This window comes from Denticeps clupeoides, chromosome 6 (genome assembly GCF_900700375.1).
Source record: "Denticeps clupeoides chromosome 6, fDenClu1.1, whole genome shotgun sequence".
NCBI lineage: Eukaryota > Metazoa > Chordata > Actinopteri > Clupeiformes > Denticipitidae > Denticeps > Denticeps clupeoides.
Window position 1 is genome coordinate 13,028,819 of NC_041712.1, and position 20,115 is coordinate 13,048,933.

Genomic DNA, 20,115 nt, shown 5'->3' on the forward strand with positions numbered 1-20,115 from the left:
ATTACTTATGCTTAGTTGATGGAACTGGCAGCTTGGGAGTGTCTGGTGCTGGAGTAATTCTGTTTGAAAGCGATAAAATATCATACTGAAAAATAAACCTAAATATTGAAGATATTATGATATAGTCTCACACAGTAGACCCTCGTGAATCTGGTTTGGGCTCATTAAAAATGATCTGCATTTCATTGAAAAGCAAAATTCATGATATATAGCAATAAATGTGTTAATTTGGTCTGTTTTAGGCATTAGGTATCCAACAGGAGCTGGTGTGGGTCTTGGTGTTGGAAAGCCAGGAAAAGGTGTACTATAGTAGATCCCGTTTCCCATAACTTAAATAGCTGTAAAATGGCATAAACTAGGCTGATCCTATGTTTCTTTTACTCAGTTTATGCAGGAGCTGGGGCTGCTGGTTCATTGGGTGGCCTACCTGGAAGCCTAGGGGTTGGTATAGGAGGTCCACTTGGTACAGGGACAGGTGCTTTAGGTACTGGAACAGGAGCATTTGGTGGACCTGCAGGGACTGGATTTGGGGGTATGTCGTAATAATGCCCGATATTGCTGATTTCTTGGTGGCAAATGCACTTATTGGACTATTTTCATCCAACTCCAGGTCAGGGCTATGGTCCAAGTGCAAGAAAGCCGCATAAAAGTATGAAAATTAAGTCAGCAGTTAATTTTTTTAATAATGTATATTTCAAATAATCATGTGGTGCTATGTTTTTTGTATTTTAGGCTACGGAGGACCAACTGGAACAGGAAGTGTTGGCGGCACTGGCCATAGTGGAGTTGGGGTAGGTCCTGGTGGGATTGGAACTAGTGGGGTGGGAATAGGACCTGGAGGAATCGGAGTAGGGCCTGGTGGAGTTGGAATTGGTCCTGGAGGAATCGGAGTAGGTCCTGGAGGAATTGGAGTACATCCTGGAGGAGTTGGTCCTGGAGGAGTTGGAGTTGGACCTGGTGGAGTTGCCATTGGACCTGGAGGAGTTGGAGTTGGTCCAGGAGGTATCGGAGTACATCCTGGTGGAGTTGGTGTCAGCCCTGGTGGAACTGGAGTAGGTCCTGGTGGAAATGCAGGTGAAGATTTTCAAACCATCATCAGACTAGTTTCTTTTGCATAACACATGTTAATCAGTTTATTTATTTTTAGGTCTGGGATATGGCCCTGGTGCAGTGAAACCCCCCAAAGGTATGGAGCATGTTCTCTTTGATAGGGCTTAAAAATAAAATAGTGAAATGTATTACTGATTATCGTTCATTTGATTTCAGGCTATGCTGGTATAGGCGTTCCAGGGACAGGTGGAGCTGGTGGACTTGGAGTAGGTCCTGGAGGAGCTGGTGTAGGTCCTGGAGGAGCTGGGGGTGTGCGACCAGGTGAGGGTGTAGCAGGACCTGGAAGTGGAACTGGAGGTGAGCATGCATACCCATGCCACACTCTCTCTGTCTTTTTCCTTTCTGTGTTTTGTTAACTAAATGTGAATGGCATGTTTAAGGACTGTGGCTTTAGTTGTATTATGGTCTTGAATCTGGTAGTTTATCAGTTTTTGTTGAACTGATTTTGATTTTCAGGGCTCAGGTTCCCAGGATATGGAGCAGGAGCTACAAAGCCTGGAAAAACAGGTGCAGAGAGCAGACATTCATATTATTACTGTCTGTATAGTACTCTTGTTGAAATGCATCCATAAAATATTTGATGAAAATCTGTTTTTCATTAAATTGATTGTGTCAGGTTATGGTGCAGGTGCCCTGGGTAGTCAAGGCTACCAGCAAGGTAAATGTTATTTTATATTTGATTTAGTTTGGTCATAAAAAGTCTATTCATGGAAATGCTATTGTAATGTAAAGTAAGGTTATTATTTTTAATAAATCTGCTATTTATTTTGTCAATTCAGGGGTTTCTGGTACAGGATATGGAAGTTACCAACCCTACCCAGGTAAAAGAAATATTCAAATAAATAATGCAGACAGTTGTTGCTAACATCATATAATGATGACCTCTTCTCTCCTTAAGGATATGGTGGAACTGGAGCCGGAACCCCAGCACTCTCACCTCAACAGTGTAAGGAATCTAACAAAGTAAACACACATGTATATACATGTGTTATTTATCTATATGTAAATATAAAAAAATATTGTACCTGTCTGTTTCAGCTAAAGCTGCCAAATATGCAGGCCTTCAGGGTTTCCTTGGAGCAGGAGGCTACAGAGGTGAGCTAAAGCGTGACGATTAACCTTTGCCAGGAAATTACTTAAAATGAAACATTAAAATTTTCTGACCAATCAGACATCTAGGTGTCCATATGTTCTATGTATTCTTAAGGTTGAATGTTTTATGAGAATGTAATGTAACCAATGCGCTCACTTGCTTATGACTGCAGGTGGCGCTGCATGCCAAGACAAGTACTGTGTGCGGCAGAGAAGGAAGTAAAGAGCCCGGAAGAAGAACTGACCTCATGAACAACGTGGTGCTACTGGATGATGGAGAATGTATTTTTTACAACTCAGCCAGAACGATCCCATTCATGTGCCAAATGTATTTACTGTTTTTTAACTTTTTAGCTTTTGTTTTCTTTACCCTGTAAAATCTATGCAAAAGAAATCTACATTGTATGCATAATACATTGATGCTTGTTCACAATTTGTTCTCAGAAGAGCTATTCACTTGGTGTCTGGTTTGCGCCTTTTTATCTTTTAGTTTTGTTTGTTTTTTTTGGTGGTTGCTGTCTTGTCTCTAATAACTTGTAACGTAAGGGTATCTTTAGATTTACTGTGGCATGTGCCATAGCTGTGCCTTTTATAGGGTCCTGTGAGCTATGGAAGCCTCCTGAAGTGTGAAATCAGACCTTGCACATTTCCCTGAGCAATGAAAGTGATACATTCAGTAAGACTTTAGCTCTTGCATTTATTCAACCTTTTTTTTCCACAATATTTTAAATTATTACTTTTCTTTCTTGTTTAAATATCTGTTTGAAAACACACAATTTCTCTTTCATAATTGTAATATTTTTTTAAGAAACTGTTGTTGTGCCTTTGAATAAGAATCTGAATGACATCAGAAGTGCAAACGTGACCTCAAGCATGCAGCCAGCGAGTATCGCCCATTGTCAGCAGGTGTATCCTGTGTAACGTTTACTGTTCCGATATTCACTGGTTTGCACAGTGTAAACAATGTAAAAGATCGTAATTGCCTTTCAACCAGCATTGTATTTGTATGGCTGCGAAGGGGATTTATGTATTTTTTCTGGGATTCATTGATAGTGTAAACAGTTTGAAAGTGAACCTGTAAACATTTTTGCTTAATAAATAAAAATCATCAGAAAATGTGTATTTGTGTAGTCATTGTTGTACTGTTTGCAATCCGGGAGCAGAAATGTTAATATTGCATCCTGTATGTCCCTTTCAAGTGTCCACTTTAAATGGATAGCAAAAATGTCCTTAAATAGCCCTGATGCAGTGAAAATTTTGGTTTCAGATTCACTGTTTGAGTGAAATTCTCTTCTGCTTTGTGATTGCACTTTGTTGAAAATCTGTGCATACTGTGCAATGTTGAACTTTGCATGCTCACAGTATTTATTACATCTATTTATATACTGTGTTACACTGGCACCTATAACAGCATTATAAGATCTGAAAGTTCTTGTTGCCTAATCACCTGTTGAAACCAGCAGTTCCGTTCTTTTAACTCTGTATTTAAAATATAACCTTCAATCTAATCTAATTTCTGAACATTTTGTAATATTTTATGAAATTGAACATGTAAATATCAAATCGAATCTGACCTAATTTTTTTATTTTTATCTTTTGCTACGTTTTCATTTCAGCTCTGTTCAAAGTTCCGCTTTTAAATCAGCGGGGATTGCTGAGGTGCCTCAGTCACCCCCCCCAACACCCAGCACTGGTATTTATGCCTGGGGTCATGGGTGTGAGCACAGAGGGGGCAATCAGAAAACGGAGGGGGAGTAACCAAATCTCCCATATCTGTATTCTGCCGACCAAAGCATTCTGGGAAGGGTCTGGGGAGGGGATTTCTTTTAACGAAAGAGGGAGGAGTTAAGTCAGTGGTTCATGCTTTCTCTCAGACCAGTGTTGAGTGGGAAGGAAGTGCAAGAACCTCCAGGCAGCCAGAAAGAAACACACAAGGAGCATTCTTTAGTGTGTAAAAGCAAGCAGCAGCGGGGAGCATATTGTGATGTTTCTCTCTCCACAGTGATTGATGAGGAGTAGGTACAGCATCCCAGATCATTCTGGCTGCAGTGAAACCCTAATACCTCTCCCTCATTCAGGACCACAGGACTAGAGTGGTGTCGATCAGTGGCTGAAGCACACATGTCTCGTCGGGACCAGCGGTACAAGAGGGGGGCTAAAGGAAGGTATGTTGGCATTTGGCACATTTCTCATGTCAATTCAGTTTTTCTTAAGAATTGGTTCTGCTATGAGTCTTCACCAGTGATTTACATTTACAGCATTTATCAGACGCCCTTATCCAGAATCAGTAGTGTCATATTACAAATGTGTCTTCACCAGTGATGTAACCAACATTGGTTCTGTTGTCATATACTTTAAACTCAGCTTTCTACTTTCTACTTTAAACTGTACTTTAAATATGTCAGGCTGTCGTGTCTTCAGCAGAGATTATCTTCTGCATTCATCCAAAACATCTGCTTTCTCTTTATCGTCCTAGATGAGACATTCCAAACATTCTTCTGAAAAAAAAACCCACACAGGTCATTTCACAACATCGGATGAGGCATCTGTTGCATATTAGACCATTTCTTACTAAAATGGCTTTTTAGAAAAACAAAAACATAATTTTCCCAGCAAGAAAAGGGAGGGCTTCCGGCATTTGAATGTCAGAGCAGACAGGGGACCTGAGATCAGCCGGCCTTATCACATTTAAGAGTAAATGTTTAGTCACAGAGAGATTAGAAGCCTCCCATTGTCTTTACGTCCTGTGTAGAAAATGTGCTTTTTTTGTCTTTATTTTTTAGTTTCGAGGAGTGACTGGAAAGCCAGGGCTTTGAGAGGTTTAAATCATATGGAAATGAGAAGAGAAAGGCAAAACAGAACTGGAATGCCTGTGCACTTGATGTTGCAATACCTTTGATTGATTGTCAGCAGATGTATTTGGTTCATGTCTGTGCTCGTTTTCTTATGTTCTATCCTGTATGTGAGTTTCTGCTAAAAGCCATTTAAAACAAACAACACTTCCTGTCCACATGCATGCTGTTGTGAAAGAGGAGAAATGAGTTAAAATTGCTGTTTTTGGTGACACTTTCTCTGAAAGGCTGCAGGAAGTCAGACACAGAGAAAACATTAAAATGCTTTTCTAATTAGCGGTGGCCAGAAATCATGATTTGCTAATGTGCCTTTCAACTAGTGATTTCATGCCTACACTGGATTAAAGAATTAAACTGATAGAAAATTTTATCCCATGCTTTTTGGACTTTGTAGAGGTAATTTAATTCATTTTATTTTCATTGCCCTATGATGCAATGTTGTTTAGACACTGTACCATCAAAGCATTATTTCTTACAATCTATAAAAAAAAAATTTATCAGCTTTTTGTTAATGTTGTTCCTGTAGTTGAGTGACAGTTTGTGTGTTTTTCTGATTCTGGGTGCTCTTCACCCTTTTCTAAGCTATTGGCTCACCTCTCTTTTTAATGAGCTTCTGATGACTTACCTAATGACTTCGGTTTGATGTCTTAGCGTTCTTGCCGCCCCCCTTTACTACCTTGAAAACCCCCAGCCCCAGCCCTCCCAATGAACAATCTCTCCATCGCCTCTCACCCAAATGCATTTCAACCATTGTGGCCAATTATAGGTACAGGATGTCTAAATGAAGCCTTATTTACTGTTGTGGTGGACCTGTTCAAATGGCCAGCTTAATCGGGAAAAAGGCCACTTTCTCAACTGTACTTTCAATCTGTAAGAAGTTTGAGGAGCGTCATGGACCCCAGATAGTGAGGGAGTTTGTGAGTGCTTCATGGTGTTCTCCTGCCACAAGTTTTTTCAAACATTCAAAATCTATTCACGATCTGTTGTGTTTTCATTGATACTAAACGGATGAGAAACAATAGATGTTTTACACTGCAGCTGTGATGCACTTCCTGCATAGAGAAAAGTCAAAGGAACATTCCAGACCCCAACCAAATATTTGCTGACGTAAAAATAATACAGTGATGCTATTCCTTTTGTTTCCTTTCCCAGATGCTGCGAGTGTGGTGCTATTCTTTCTCACTGGTACTATGAGAAGGAAGGCCGGTTCTTCTGTAAAAGGGACTACTCTGTGCGTTTTGGGGAGATGTGTCATGGGTGCTCTGAAGCCATCTCATCAGGCCTCATCATGGTGAGTGTGGCTGCAAAACACTCACCAACCCATTCTCACAAAGTCTCACAGACTGAACAGAAATTAACAGAGGAATTGACATGAGAGACTTTCTGCATCTCTCATCAGCTACCATTGTTACGTAAAGCTCTGCATTTTGCAATTATCAGAATCTGTTTTGTTGCAGTAGCCTTTCTAATGATCTAAGCGGATTTGTGTAACTACACCAGTCTGAGAAGTCTGATCGTTTGTTCATGTGGTAACTGAGTTACCACACATATGAGGGGCTTTTCTGGGATGACCTTATTAGGCACACAATAAGCCCAGTGTTTGGATCTTAACCTCAGTTCAAAGCATGAATATTTGGGTTGTAATTGGGTTATATGACATTTTCTGATAACATTGAGGTATTTGTAGTTTTTTTAAGTTTTATAGAATTGTTTCACAGATAATCATTCATATGATATCATATTGGCTGTGGCAAATTAAAATGCACCATAGTGAAGTTTATGACTAATATTAAAATAATCACCTCATACTACTACAGAACTACATTTTGCTGTTGTTATGCATGATAATAAAATGTCTGCAATAGTCTGTAACAGTCTGCAATCACCTCATTTGGAGGTGATCGGGTTTTCCTTTAGAGATGGGAACAGGTCTTGACATGAGTTGAGATTGAGAATAATTTGATAATGACTGCAAGCAAAAAGTTCTGACAAGAAAGTGTCTTCAGTATGTACAACTTACAATATTTTCTGAATGTAATACATGATAATATTGGTTAATTCATAGAATTCAATTCTGTTTAGGCTAAGTATATTGAGTTCACAGACCACTGAACATCTTTCAATAAAAAAACTATAGAATTTATGATTTATTACAGTGATTAGATGGCTTTAAAGTGGATGAGGTCCAATTGACCTTATGAATCATGGTAATGAAATGACTAAAACTGGCAAGGTCACTTCACTTCCTGTCCCTTAGTCTCTCCCTCTCGCACACATCTCACTTCCTTCCTCTTTACTGTAAGCTCACAGCTCCCTCTCTCTGTCTCGCTGCAGGTTGCCGGGGAACAGAAGTTCCACCCTGAGTGTTTTTCCTGCAAGCGTTGTGGCATCGTTATCGGTGTTGGAGATTCATACACACTCGTGGAACGTTCTAAACTGTACTGGTCAGTTGTAAAATTTGCAGATATCCCCTGTAAACTAGCTTTACATTACTGTAGTCCAACACGAGGGCAGATCATTGTCAATTGTTTCTCTGCTGTACCAAGTAGGGAAGTTTATGTAAATTGCAACCAAATCAATCATTTCTAACTAAAGAATTTTTTTTCTTTTTCTGATAGATGTTTTAATATCACTGATTATCTGCTTGCAATATTTTGCATGCCCTTAGAAAGAAAGCCCCCATGTTGCCCACCATGACCTTTTTCCCTCCCCCTGTAGTGGCCACTGCTATTTTCAAGACCCTGTCACCCCTGAGAACAGCGTGGATGTGGAATGTCCCAGGGTGCCTCACACGGTGACACTGGTGTCCTTCCCACCTTTGGCCAATGGCTGTCATGGTCTCTCTTTCTCTGTGGAGCAGGATCCAGGACATGAAAACACCCAGATCTTTAGAGTTTGCGAGTGAGTCTGCAGGTGCCTATCACCTTGATAAATTAATTATTTATGTGCATGAGAAATAAAACTGTATCCTAGTTCAAAATATATTTAGATTTTCCCATTTACTCAGATGTCTTTATTCAAATTCCTGCATTGAATTAATTGAACATGAACTGAATCTGATTTGATTGAATATCATCTCATTCTATTGTCTTGTTCGGATGTAACAGGATGGATTCAGATTACATCAGTGATGTAAAAGCCTTGATCCATGTTGGTGACAGGATCCTGGAGATCAATGGGACACCTATCCAAAACATTCCATTGGATGAGGTAAGCAAACGTCTGATATTATACAGTAAAAATGTTCAGTTTCATTCTGTCAATGGATAAAAGGTGCAGCATAAATATTTGTCAATGCAAACAACAGTCAGCATACGTTTCAAGTCATAAACCAAAATATAAGACTTGCACTGTTCCAAATTATTACACACATCAGAGTTTTTATAACATTTTATAGGTTGTAAAGAACTGAAAGTGGTTGTTTCTTGAATTTGCAGCATTAGGAGGTCATATTTATTTTTAATTTAGTTTTATTTTAACACACAGTAGGACCTCTTGTTTTATAGCTTCATCACAATCCTTGCATCCATTGAACTTGTGGGTTTGCATCCATTGAACTTGTTACATAACAGCCTTGTTGGAACATGGTGGCCCACCATCTGGATCATCCAGGGTTGCACAGCACTCATCTTTGAACAAGACTGTTTAAAATATAGTTTTCATTTATTTCTGGGCTCACTGCTGCCGCTTCTGCCACTTCTGCTTGTGAGGATTGGTTAGGGGTGGTCGAATAAAAGGTTTATACATGAATGCCAGCCTCTGGAGAATCTACACCTTGATGTTTGTGGGACTCCAAAGGTACCAGGAGCTTCAAATACCTGCTTTCTGCTTTGTAAAGACATTTTTGCAGCTTCTTTCTTAATCCAAAGTAATTTCAGTAATCAGACAAGCCCTGACACACAATACCATCTATATGTTCAATTGTAAAAACTTTAATACAATTTGCATAATAATTTTGAATGTGGTATAGACATGGGCAGTGGTGACCTAGCGGTTAAGAAAGTGGCCCCATAATCAGAAGGTTGCCGGTTCGAATCCCGATCCGCCAAGGTGCCACTGAGGTACCACTGAGCAAAGCACCGTCCCAGCACACTGCTCCCCAGTTATGGTTATGGTTTAAATACAGAGGACAAAGTTCTACATGCTTTGGGCCACACTGATTTTGTTTCACAGTAATTTCATTAGCTTTCCTGGACATACAGTCTGAACATTTTCATCAAAGCTATGTGGTTGAGTTGTATGGTTGGTAGCTGATTTATTGACTTATTGGCTACTATTGTCATTGTACTCTGTCTGCCCCTGCCATGACAAGATATTCTGCAGTCCAGGTCATGCATGTGAACTTGCATGTGAAGTCTGCTAAATATTTCTTAGCAAGTTGGTATACAATCATGAGTAGATGCTGAGTAAGACAAGTGATGGATGAGACAAAAATGTATCTGTCTGATCTGTGTGTCTTTCTGGCCTCATAGATCGAACTGATGATTCATGACACTGAGCATCTGCTTCAGCTGACAATTGAGCACGACCCCCACCTCCCCCTCCCCCAGAACAAACAGACGGATATCCTGGAGGAGGCGATGGATGTGCCATCCAGACTGGGACTGGGCGTAACCTGTCCACAGAGCCGTGCACCTCGATCCAGGCACATCCTGTGAGAATTGTCGATGGCCAGCACATTCACAACACCATCCATATTTTAACAAAAGGGCAAATACAACTTGTGTTAAATTAAAAAACAAGCATGAATGCATTAAATGTTAATTCAGAATGAATAAATTAAATATTAATTACTCAGTGTAATTACTCAATGCAGACTGAGCACAGGGCTGGCAGATATGAAGACAATAGCTGCTTAATTTTCTTCATTCTCATTCTTTCCACTACTGTTTCCTTCCCTCTGTTCTCAGACGCAGCTGCAGCATTGATAAGTCGCCCATTTCAAACCTCTGTGCCCCCTCGTTCTCTCAGAGGAGGGACATTAATCGCTCAGAGTCTCTGCGCATTGACCCCGGCGAACGGATGCACCGGATATTCCGCCCATCTGACCTCATACACGGAGAAGTACTGGGGAGGGGCTGTTTTGGACAGGCTATCAAGGTAAAGCCCACACAGAAACCCTTCATAAAAGACAACAAACCTTTAGGGAATCAGAATTTTCAGACTTTTCCCTGTGAAACAAATCTGAAAAACATAATAAGTCAGTCAATCAGCTTCCACTCGCTTGTCCAGATGAAAATTACAGCGGTAGCAGGCTGAGCTGGTCAAACCAGACATCGCAGGAACAGTCTCAAATGACAGCAGAACCCAAAGCATTCCCAAGACAACTAGGAGATCTACAGGGAGTGAAGAATTATTAGGCAAGTTGTATTTTTGAGGAATAATTTTATTATTGAACAACAACCATGTTCTCTATGAACCCAAAAAACTCATTAATATCAAAGCTGAATGTTTTTGGAAGTAGTTTTGAGTTTGTTTTTATCTTTAGCTATTTTAGGGGGATATCTGTGTGTGCAGGTGACTATTACTGTGCATAATTATTAGGCAACTTAACAAAAAACAGTGAAACCAAGTGAAACCAGTGAAACCAATATAACATCTCCACATTCACAAATATACATTTCTGACATTCAAAAACAAATCAGCGACCAATATAGCCACCTTTCTTTGCAAGGACACTGCCATCCATGGATTCTGTCAGTGTTTTGATCTGTTCACCATCAACATTGCGTGCAGCAGCAACCACAGCCTCCCAGACACTGTTCAGAGAGGTGTACTGTTTACCCTCCTTGTAAATCTCACATTTGATGATGGACCACAGGTTCTCAATGGGGTTCAGATCAGGTGAACAAGGAGGCCATGTCATTAGTTTTTCTTCTTTTATACCCTTTCTTGCAAGCCACGCTGTGGAGTACTTGGATGCGTGTGATGGAGCATTGTCCTGCATGAAAATCATGTTTTTCTTGAAGGATGCAGGATTCTTCCTGTACCACTGCTTGAAGAAGGTGTCTTCCAGAAACTGGCAGTAGGACTGGGAGTTGAGCTTGACTCCATCCTCAACACGAAAAGGCCCCACAAGCTCATCTTTGATGATACCAGCCCAAACCAGTACTCCACCTCCACCTTGCTGGTGTCTGAGTCGGACTGGAGCTCTCTGCCCTTTACCAATCCAGCCACGGGCCCATCCATCTGGCCCATCAAGACTCACTCTCATTTCATCAGTCCATAAAACCTTAGAAAAATCAGTCTTGAGATATTTCTTGGCCCAGTCTTGACGTTTCAGCTTGTGTGTGATGTTCAGTGGTGCTCGTCTTTCAGCCTTTCTTACCTTGGCCATGTCTCTGAGTATTGCACACCTTGTGCTTTTGGGCACTCCAGTGATGTTGCAGCTCTGAAATATGGCCAAACTGGTGGCAAGTGGCATCTTGGCAGCTGCACACTTGACTTTTCTCAGTTCATGGGCAGTTATTTTGCACCTTGGTTTTTCCACACACTTCTTGCAACCCTGTTGACTATTTTGAATGAAACGCTTGATTGTTCGATGAGTGCTGCATCCCTCTGCAAGATATCTCACTATTTTCTGAGCCTGTCAAGTCCTTCTTTTGACCCATTTTGCCATAGGAAAGCAAGTTGCCTAATTAATATGCACACCTGATATAGGGTGTTGATGTCATTAGACCACACCCCTTCTCATTACAGAGATGTACATCACCTAATATGCTTAATTGGTAGTAGGCTTTTGAGCCTATACAGCTTGGAGTAAGACAACATGCATGAAGAGGATGATGTGGACAAAATACTCATTTGCCTAATAAGTCTGCACTCCCTGTAATCTCTCCAGTGGTCTCTGCACAGTGGGATGTGTCCAAAACAATAGAGATGCCCCCTCCAGATCCCCAAAACTCCCTTCACCAGACTCCTTTCCATCTTTGAGATTCTGTCCATGAAAACCAAGAAAAGTAACAAAGTCACACATCTAATTCTGATGGCACACAGCAGTGGCCTAGGCACTCTGTGCTCCTGCAGAACCTCCCAGAGCACATGCAGACGCCCATGGTCAAATGTCTTCACCAAATTCACAAAGCACATAGACTGGATTGTCACAGCGCGGCAAGTGTCACGGGATTGAATGACAAATAAAGGCCTGATGTCAGACATTTATAATGATAATTGAAGCAGTGTGATACTGTTGTGGTTTAATATGTGTTCTGATCAGGTAACACATCAAGAGACGGGAGAAGTTATGGTGATGAAGGAACTTCTAAGATTTGATGAAGACACTCAGAAGACCTTCCTCAAAGAGGTCTGTGCCAATTCTTAAAGGCTGAAGGTAATACATTGAGATATGAGCTAGTAGGATAGGTTACATTTACATGCCTGTGTGATTCCAGGTTAAGGTAATGCGCTGTCTTGACCATCCAAATGTCCTGAAGTTCATTGGGATCCTGTACAAAGACAAGCGACTGAACTTCATCTCAGAGTTTGTTCAAGGTGGCACGCTGCGGGAGGCCATTAATAGAATGGTGAGGGGCCTTTTCAGGATATTTCCCATACTTCCCTTTCTATTTCTGTATCAGTTTCTTTCAAGTTGCTGCACTCTCGCTCATGCTGTTGTATTCATCGTTACAGGACAGCAAATTCCCCTGGAATCGCAGAGTCAGCTACGCTAAAGATATAGCTGCGGGTATGGTAAGCGAAAGCATTTCTGTTTGAGAACATCTTCACTGCATATTCAAGTCCTGTCATGTTTTGTTAGTTCTGCTGTCCCCTTGTGGTAGACATGCTGTGGAACAGTCTGATCATGCTGATACACTTGTTTTTCTCTGCCAAGGCATACCTGCATTCAATGAATGTCATTCACCGTGATTTGAACTCATACAACTGTTTGGTTAGAGAGGTCTGTCTTCCTTTGGCATTTTTATAAATAGCCAGCAGTGGTTCCATGCTTTTGAATTGCATACTTACACTCAGTACTGTTTCTACGCTCAGAACCACACCGTGGTAGTGGCAGACTTTGGGCTAGCAAGGCTGGTGATGGCCGATCGGAAGCTGCCCTCTCCTTGCCATGAGCCAGAGGCGAGGCGGTCTGACAGAAGGAAGAGGTATACTGTTGTGGGGAACCCTTACTGGATGGCACCAGAGATGATCAATGGTGAGAATACTGGGGAGCTGAATGCTCATACCGTTTGGTCATGATTGTCCACTAGCAAAAATTTGCTTTTATTAAAGAAACACATCTAATGTGCTTCCAAAATATCCTGCATAGAGTCAATATTCACTCACTGGTCACTTTAATAGAAACTCACATTTTTTAGATATACATCAACACACACAATCATACTTTAAAATGTGTACAGTGTCACTGGTTAATGCTCCACATTATTAATGTGTTAAATATTAATACATTAGAAAATGCTGAACATTCAATCAAATTCTTCTTCTAGTCTTCACAATTATCAAATCTCTAATAAATGTGCTTGATAATGCCCATAGCCATTAAAATACTATTGTGTTTGTTGTGGTTCAGGTAAGACCTACGATGAAAGAGTGGACATCTTCTCCTTTGGCATAATTCTGTGCGAGGTAAAAGTGTGAACACTTTCTCATTGCCATAAAATTCTGGATTAATGCCAGATCAACAAATCAGCACAATACTGTAACAAATTACTTAATCTGGAGATTTTCAAGATCCCTCGATCTTTCAGCATCCCTGAATCACTTACACATTCCTGGAATTGCTTTTTTTATTTTTACATAAAGGTGTTTGATTTTAACCACGTGGATATATCAATTTATCAACCATCTAAGATGTGTTTTTTAAGTCAGGCTTGCCTTGAAGTTAAAGCCTCGTCACACGGAGTCTTCAGGTTTTCTTTTTGTGCTCTAAATGTCTTTTCTCTCTAAAAGATCATGGGCAGAGTGAACGCAGACCCAGACTTCCTTCCCCGCACTGCTGACTACGGCCTCAACGTGTCTGGATTCCTGGAGCTCTGTCACCCCGCAGACTGTCCCGCAGCGTTCCTCCCCATGTCAGTTCTCTGCTGCCATCTGGAGGTGGACAAACGGTAGTGCCTTTTAATTCCGTTTAAAAAAATGGCTTTATGGTCACATACAGATAATTATGCAAATTAATAAACAAAAGATGCATAGAAAATAAACAGTGGTTTTCCTTTAATATTGCATTTCAATAATTACGATGCATTTATTATTCTCATTATAACAGATCATTTCTCCCTGCAGGCCACCCTTCTCAAAGCTGTTTGAGTGGCTGGAAAACTTGCGCTTGCACCTTGACATGGGGCTCCCACTCATGTCAGAGCTGGAACACATCCGACAGGAATTCTGGAATAACCACAGACTCAAACACCCATGTCAGTTTGGACCACAGCTGTGATAAGCTATAGAGGACTGTAAATATGAAGATGTACTCCATACATTTAATCTTCTGAAATTCTGAAAATGGATACAGGACATATACATATATACACACCTCAACTATTTAAAGAATCAATTGGCAATTTTTGTGTTAGTGTAAAGTATACAGATTGACTTTGCTCTTTTATTGTGTGTTATGATGACTGTGTTGTATACATACAGTGGACAAAAGTGGAAATACCTTAAAAAAAAAAAAAAACCCAAATACATTCCAGCTACATTAACTCAGCAGAAAGAAGACGATTGATCGAATTTGTTGACATCTAATATATTGATGTTTATCAGAGTGTGAGCAGTGTTGTTTACTTGTTTAACACTTACCAACAAGCTGTGAAAACGTCAGTGCACTTTATGCAAGCCTTGGCAGTTTTAACTGGAAGAAACTGTAGCTAGAATTATTCCATGTTACAATAAAATATTAATAGCAAAGCATTTTTGCATTTTTATTCAACTTCACAATAAAAATCAAAACACAGACACACAGTACACAAACAAACTTTTAATATTCCTTATTTGTAGAAATCTAAATAAAACGCACAAAACATGTGAACAGCTAGCAACAGTACATGTTTGCATGTTCATCAGAATACACTTGACTGATGAGACAAAGGGATCTCTGTGAAAACAGCAAAACGTTGGTCCAGCAAAGAGACGGGATAGTGGTGTGGCTCCCTCAGACCAGCTGAGGGCACAAACCACAAATAGCATCAATGCTCCATAAACAAAACAACAAACAAAACACACAGTCGGACTCTGTGACAATCCTGGAATGTCTCAGATCTGCTGCTACACTGACGGATAACAGCTCCACCACCTCAACTGCCCACAACACCATGAAATCAGGAACTGGAACAATGCATAGATTATCATTACCACAGGCCTGGTGCTACACAGTCGAGCTTTTTGTGTCTCAGGGGTCAGTGCTGCTCTTTAGACAGGATATAGCACACCATGGGTTTTGTCTTATTTAATACAAATTGATATTCACATTTAGATTTGTGGACAAAATATGGGATCAGTACCCAGTGGAGTCTGCAAAGCCCTCAGTCTTCTGCCACACTACACAAGACAGGAAGGAGCAGGAAGGCCATATGAACCAAACACACATCAAACTTACACTCAATTCATACTTATCATCTTGACAATCCAGAGCAGTTGTGGAGATTTACAACAAGTCTTGGTCATCTAAATGCACCATTCACACCCATATTAAGAGAAATTACCATAAGCACCTCTATTGTAAAACTGAAGCTTATATTCATGGTCTCAGTTGTTAAAGTGTTAGGAACACGAGAATGAACTAATACAGGTTATATTGTCTACACTTGGTATAAACAACCCTGAAGACACAGATATTGTGAACAATCTCGTACCAAGGGATCAAATCACCAGAAGTTCCTCAGATAGCTGGGTTAACTTAAACCAGAAGTCATTACTGTCCAATAAGAATTTAAGTTAGAGTCTCCACATTGGTAAGTAATCAATGAAAACACTTAAGTGTTTAACACCCCCAGACAGGCAAAAACCAGTACAACATGTAAGTGTCAGCAGAGTTGGGTTCATCTTTTCAAGACAGAAGAAGGACATTGTACGATGGGTTCATTTTAGTGATGTCCATAAAAAATATTTTCCATATGCATACTAGGAGTTGCAGTTTTAGAGAGAGGAAGAAAAAAAAAAAAAAAAACACGCTACATGGTCAGACAGAGCTGCAATGGGAAACATTGACAGCTCTTAATTCTGAAAGTGCCTTGTTGTAAATATTCCGCTGTCCTTCTGGCGGAGCCGTTTGTTCATCTCTTGATGGCTGTTTATATGCCACAACTGGTCAGTAATTGCAGCATACACTGTGAGTCTGACACTGTTGTTTCAGCAGGATTATAGGCCACACCCCTTTAGTCTGGCATGTCAATGCACAGTTTAGGAGGAGGCACAAAGTACTTGCCCGGGCTCTGTGTGATCACAACGCCCATCTTCTTGCGAAACATGGGACCAATTTTGGGGGGCTCATGTGAAGGCACCTCATCTGACACGTCAGAGTCCTCATGGTGCAGGTCATAGGAGATGTTTCCATACTCTCGCAGGAGAGGGAACAGCCCCAGAAGGAACTGGCAGAAGTCCTTACGGATCCCAAACCACCCTGCGTGTTTGAACACAAAATGCGCATGAGTCAAAAAGTTGACACTGTGTACAAGTACTAAAATACCAAGTACAATAGTGCAGCAGTGTCCAGTAAACAACATTTCGCACATGGGGTAGCGCAATTAAACAGCACAGCCTTATAAACGGCTAGCCACTTCTACCCAAAGTGTGAATTATACTGCGTTCTCTTTCCTTCCCTGAACTGGAAAATATGGTTACAGAATAAAAAAGTACATCTTGCTGCATACTTACAGTGGTTGCCACCTTTCTGGCCAAAGGTGGTTGCCATTAAGGTTGCCAAGGACACCCAAAGAGGAACAAACACTGGGACATATCGGGAGGAATAATGCCCATCCAGCTTATGGACTAATAGGATCTGATTAGTCAAAAAGAAAAAGACGAACACTCAATACAAATCACATGGATGGAACAACCATATGCAGACTGTTCATTAAAACCTCTAACTGAACAAAAGCACCTCACTATAACAGACAGAGGAGAAAAACACCTCACAAACCTCAAAAGTAAGAAGAGGCACTACAATGGTCATCCAGCTGAGCGCCATGGTGATGTGTGTACGACGCTGCTCTGCAATGACGTCCATGGAGCGCAGGAAGAGCACGGACCAGACGATGTAGTAGAGGACCACGAGACAGAGGAAGGACATGAGAATCCAGAGAGGCACGCAGACAACCTGGGAAGAATAGAATGCAGTTAACAACACACATTCATTCATTCATCCACTTAAAATTCTTTGTCCAGAACTCAGGGCTAGTAGCAAGGTTTGAAAATTGTGTTTTAAAAATTATTATTATTATTATTTTTATTTTTATTTTTTTTTTTTTAATCGGCCAGTCAAAACTCCCCCTTCAATACACTATTCAGTTATTTGAGTCATGAAATGACTATATAGCTAAAATAAAAGTTTTTTACAGGTTTTTGTGTCCATCCTGAAACATTCAATGCTTTATAGAATAGAGTATCATAGTTTCTTCTGTCAGCTAGGAAGCATCAGAATGAAAGCATGTCTTTTTATTAGCTCTGTATAATTTACAGAATCTTACCAGCCAAGGCCAGCTGATGATGTCATCCAGCCGCAAGGCAATGAAGATGAACTGCAAAATGTTGACTGAACAAAGAATCTCCAACTGTGAGAAGATTTCATAACAAAAATGAAATCAGATCCATGATGGGAATTCCAGAGTTTAAAGCCTAGACACACTGAAAATGACCCATAAGTAAGCCCTCCCACTGACCTCAAGGGAGCGGTCATGCCGAAAGCCCCAGACACATGCTGCCACAGAAAGGGGTGAGACGAAGAAAAGCGGCATGAAGACGAGCAGCCAAAAGTGTTTGCCCCTCTCCACGCGGTCACACACCAGCACCTCAAATGTCAGCAATAGCAGGTGAATCCCCACAGCTATCAGCATGGCCTTGAATTCCACACACATCTCTCCCTCCGCCCTGCAACACACACACACAGAAATTAATAACGGTGATGGCAGAAAGTTCTTTGGAAAATTGATTAAAGGTACAACAGTTCTCAACATTATACTTATCCTAGTGTATGAGATGTTGGTACAATTTCTTTTAAATTGTTTTACATTAATTAATTCAATTTTGTAAAGCTGCTGGCAAATTCCCAGCCCTTGAACTTGGTTGTCTAACATAACAGAAAGGCAGCTTTTTCCTCACAGTAGTTTGATGAACAATCTCCATTCAAACATCTTTACCTAATCGCTTGGGTCACCCTACTCACCTGTACTGTGGGTTGTGAGCCCACACACCACTGCCCACTGATGCCCCAATGATAACCATGAGCTTCCACAGCCATATGGGCGTGAAGACAGCCCAGTAGCTCCACTCGATGATGCCATCCAGGCGCAGGGACAGCAGCACGGAGAACAGCAACAAGCATGCATAGATGAGGAACTTACTAGGAGAGACAACATTAGAGACCACATGTAAAACAATGTTATTACATTCATAGACATTACACCTCCTCAATCCGCAAAATCATTTCAGTCAGCTAAGCAGCCCTGTACACAACCAATGGTGTTCTTAGACCTTTCATTTATTCAACAGCTTGGTCTGTAGCACCTAATCTTTTGCAGTGAGATGATCAATATTGGTGTTGGCTTGGTGGTTGCTTAAATTGATATTCAAGAGATTTATTGTCAATACATGGGTATTAACAGTATACAGTGTCTTGAAACGCGGGTTCCCACAGACCCCCCCATAGCACATTCTTTTTTTTTGTAAAGTGAAGTGATTGTCACATGTGATACACAGCACACAGTGCCCACAGTGAAATTTGTCCTCTGCATTTAACCCATCACCCTGAGTAAGCAGTGGGCAGCCATGACAGGCGCCCGGGAAGCAGTGTGTGGGGACGGTGCTTTGCTCAGTGGCACCTCAGTGACGGATCGGGATTTGAACCGGCAACCTCCTGATTACAGGGCCGCTTCCTTAACCGCTAGGCCACCACTGCCCCGCTCATTCCCCGCATTCCTAAAAAATACAAAAAAGCCTATACACAAACATACATTTAAAATTAAAATTATTCTATAACTATACTAAAAAAAAACACTAAACAGGGACAATAACAGACAAGAGACTTAAACGTGTCTGTGCACTGATTCAAGTATATTCAGACGAATCAAACGTGGAAAATGTCAAACGAGAACGCAATTTACCAAACAAGTACTAATTAATTCGGCTTATTGGTTATGACGTTTACTTAGTATTTCACTCTATTTAAAACCAATTAAGCGACTAACTTGTGCTGGCAGCTTAAATCTCATCCGATGAGCTGTGCTCACGTTCTCAGCAGGAATAATGTGAGTTTGTGGTTCATTAAAATAAAATAGTACTTGTTACACACGCAAGCAGAGTTAATTACGTTTAACCATATTTACGTTTATCCAGGCCGACTTACAATCAGTAGTGACAGCGACAGCCCCCCTGGAGACACTAGGGGTTCGGTATGTCAGTAAGTGGGGTTTGAACCTGAGACCCTGCGGTCTTCTGGTTCACGGGCGAGCGTGTTACCCGCTAGGCTACAGCCACCCGGTACGCTGCCGACGAGGAACGCATTTACGCGAGAAGTCCCTGTTCGGATCGACACGTCAGTTTAGTTTTACCAAATGCTTCCGTCGCTGTTCCGGCGTGTTTACTCCCAGGCAGCGTCCGGTTTGGTGGCGAAGCACCAGGCTAACTTAGCCAGCTAGCACCGCACAAGGCCCGAGGACGTGAAAAAGCCGCAACCAAACCGCCGAAACACGGCAAGCGGCGCGGGCAACGTTCATCCTACCTGGGGTTGAAATCTTGGAAGAACCCCCTGAGATTCATGGTGGTGTTTTTTTTTTTACTTTATTTTATATCATGGTAGAGGAATGTTCCCAGTTGGTTTCGCCGGCGGACCGTGGCGTGGGCTCAGAGTCATGTTGTTCCTCCGGGGGCTGCGATGCCGTTTCAGGCCACT

The 20,115-nt window shown here is 41.2% G+C and overlaps 3 protein-coding genes across 24 annotated transcripts in view; 2 read left to right on the forward strand and 1 right to left on the reverse strand.

Annotated features, from left to right (window-relative positions):
* Window positions 1–3,322, forward strand: part of elnb (elastin b) — a 28,878-nt gene extending 25,556 nt beyond the window's left edge. For 21 of the 22 annotated variants that reach the window (XM_028983534.1, XM_028983540.1, XM_028983537.1 and 18 more), the window contains 12 exons: window positions 243–299; window positions 386–532; window positions 611–649; window positions 733–1,074; window positions 1,148–1,186; window positions 1,267–1,407; window positions 1,553–1,617; window positions 1,727–1,768; window positions 1,890–1,931; window positions 2,009–2,056; window positions 2,149–2,205; window positions 2,376–3,322. In XM_028983534.1, coding sequence (XP_028839367.1) covers window positions 243–299; window positions 386–532; window positions 611–649; window positions 733–1,074; window positions 1,148–1,186; window positions 1,267–1,407; window positions 1,553–1,617; window positions 1,727–1,768; window positions 1,890–1,931; window positions 2,009–2,056; window positions 2,149–2,205; window positions 2,376–2,579 — 1,223 coding nt within the window. In that variant the 3' untranslated portion in view covers window positions 2,580–3,322. The remainder of the gene's footprint in view (window positions 1–242; window positions 300–385; window positions 533–610; window positions 650–732; window positions 1,075–1,147; window positions 1,187–1,266; window positions 1,408–1,552; window positions 1,618–1,726; window positions 1,769–1,889; window positions 1,932–2,008; window positions 2,057–2,148; window positions 2,206–2,375) is intronic. The other variant, XM_028983548.1, reaches the window with a different exon arrangement.
* Window positions 3,323–4,034: 712 nt separating this feature from the next.
* Window positions 4,035–14,918, forward strand: LOC114792611 (LIM domain kinase 1-like). Its single transcript, XM_028983920.1, has 16 exons — window positions 4,035–4,217; window positions 4,281–4,367; window positions 6,207–6,345; window positions 7,389–7,498; window positions 7,773–7,955; window positions 8,162–8,264; window positions 9,527–9,708; window positions 9,965–10,154; window positions 12,271–12,357; window positions 12,446–12,577; window positions 12,684–12,743; window positions 12,886–12,951; window positions 13,044–13,206; window positions 13,582–13,637; window positions 13,962–14,119; window positions 14,295–14,918. Exons 1-16 carry the CDS (start codon window positions 4,063–4,065, stop codon window positions 14,446–14,448), a joined length of 2,025 nt encoding a protein of 674 aa, XP_028839753.1. The 5' UTR covers window positions 4,035–4,062; the 3' UTR covers window positions 14,449–14,918.
* Window positions 14,919–20,105, reverse strand: tmem185 (transmembrane protein 185). The gene is made up of 7 exons (XM_028983921.1): window positions 19,945–20,105; window positions 18,391–18,567; window positions 17,888–18,095; window positions 17,696–17,779; window positions 17,149–17,325; window positions 16,884–17,007; window positions 14,919–16,629 (listed from the first exon to the last, which is right to left on the reverse strand). Exons 1-7 carry the CDS (start codon window positions 19,980–19,982, stop codon window positions 16,385–16,387), a joined length of 1,053 nt encoding a protein of 350 aa, XP_028839754.1. The 5' UTR covers window positions 19,983–20,105; the 3' UTR covers window positions 14,919–16,384.
* Window positions 20,106–20,115: the final 10 nt, after the last annotated feature.

Coding starts and splice junctions, on each gene's coding strand:
- LOC114792611 (XM_028983920.1), top strand. CDS start 4,063: ATGCTTTCTCTCAGACCAGTGTTGAGTGGGAAGGAAGTGCAAGAACCT. Junction 12,358..12,445: donor AGAAGACCTTCCTCAAAGAG/GTCTGTGCCAAT, acceptor GTGTGATTCCAG/GTTAAGGTAATGCGCTGTCT. Junction 13,638..13,961: donor TTGGCATAATTCTGTGCGAG/GTAAAAGTGTGA, acceptor TCTCTCTAAAAG/ATCATGGGCAGAGTGAACGC.
- tmem185 (XM_028983921.1), bottom strand. CDS start 19,982: ATGAATCTCAGGGGGTTCTTCCAAGATTTCAACCCCAG. Junction 17,780..17,887: donor GGCATGACCGCTCCCTTGAG/GTCAGTGGGAGG, acceptor ATCTTCTCACAG/TTGGAGATTCTTTGTTCAGT. Junction 17,008..17,148: donor TGCCTCTTCTTACTTTTGAG/GTTTGTGAGGTG, acceptor TTGACTAATCAG/ATCCTATTAGTCCATAAGCT.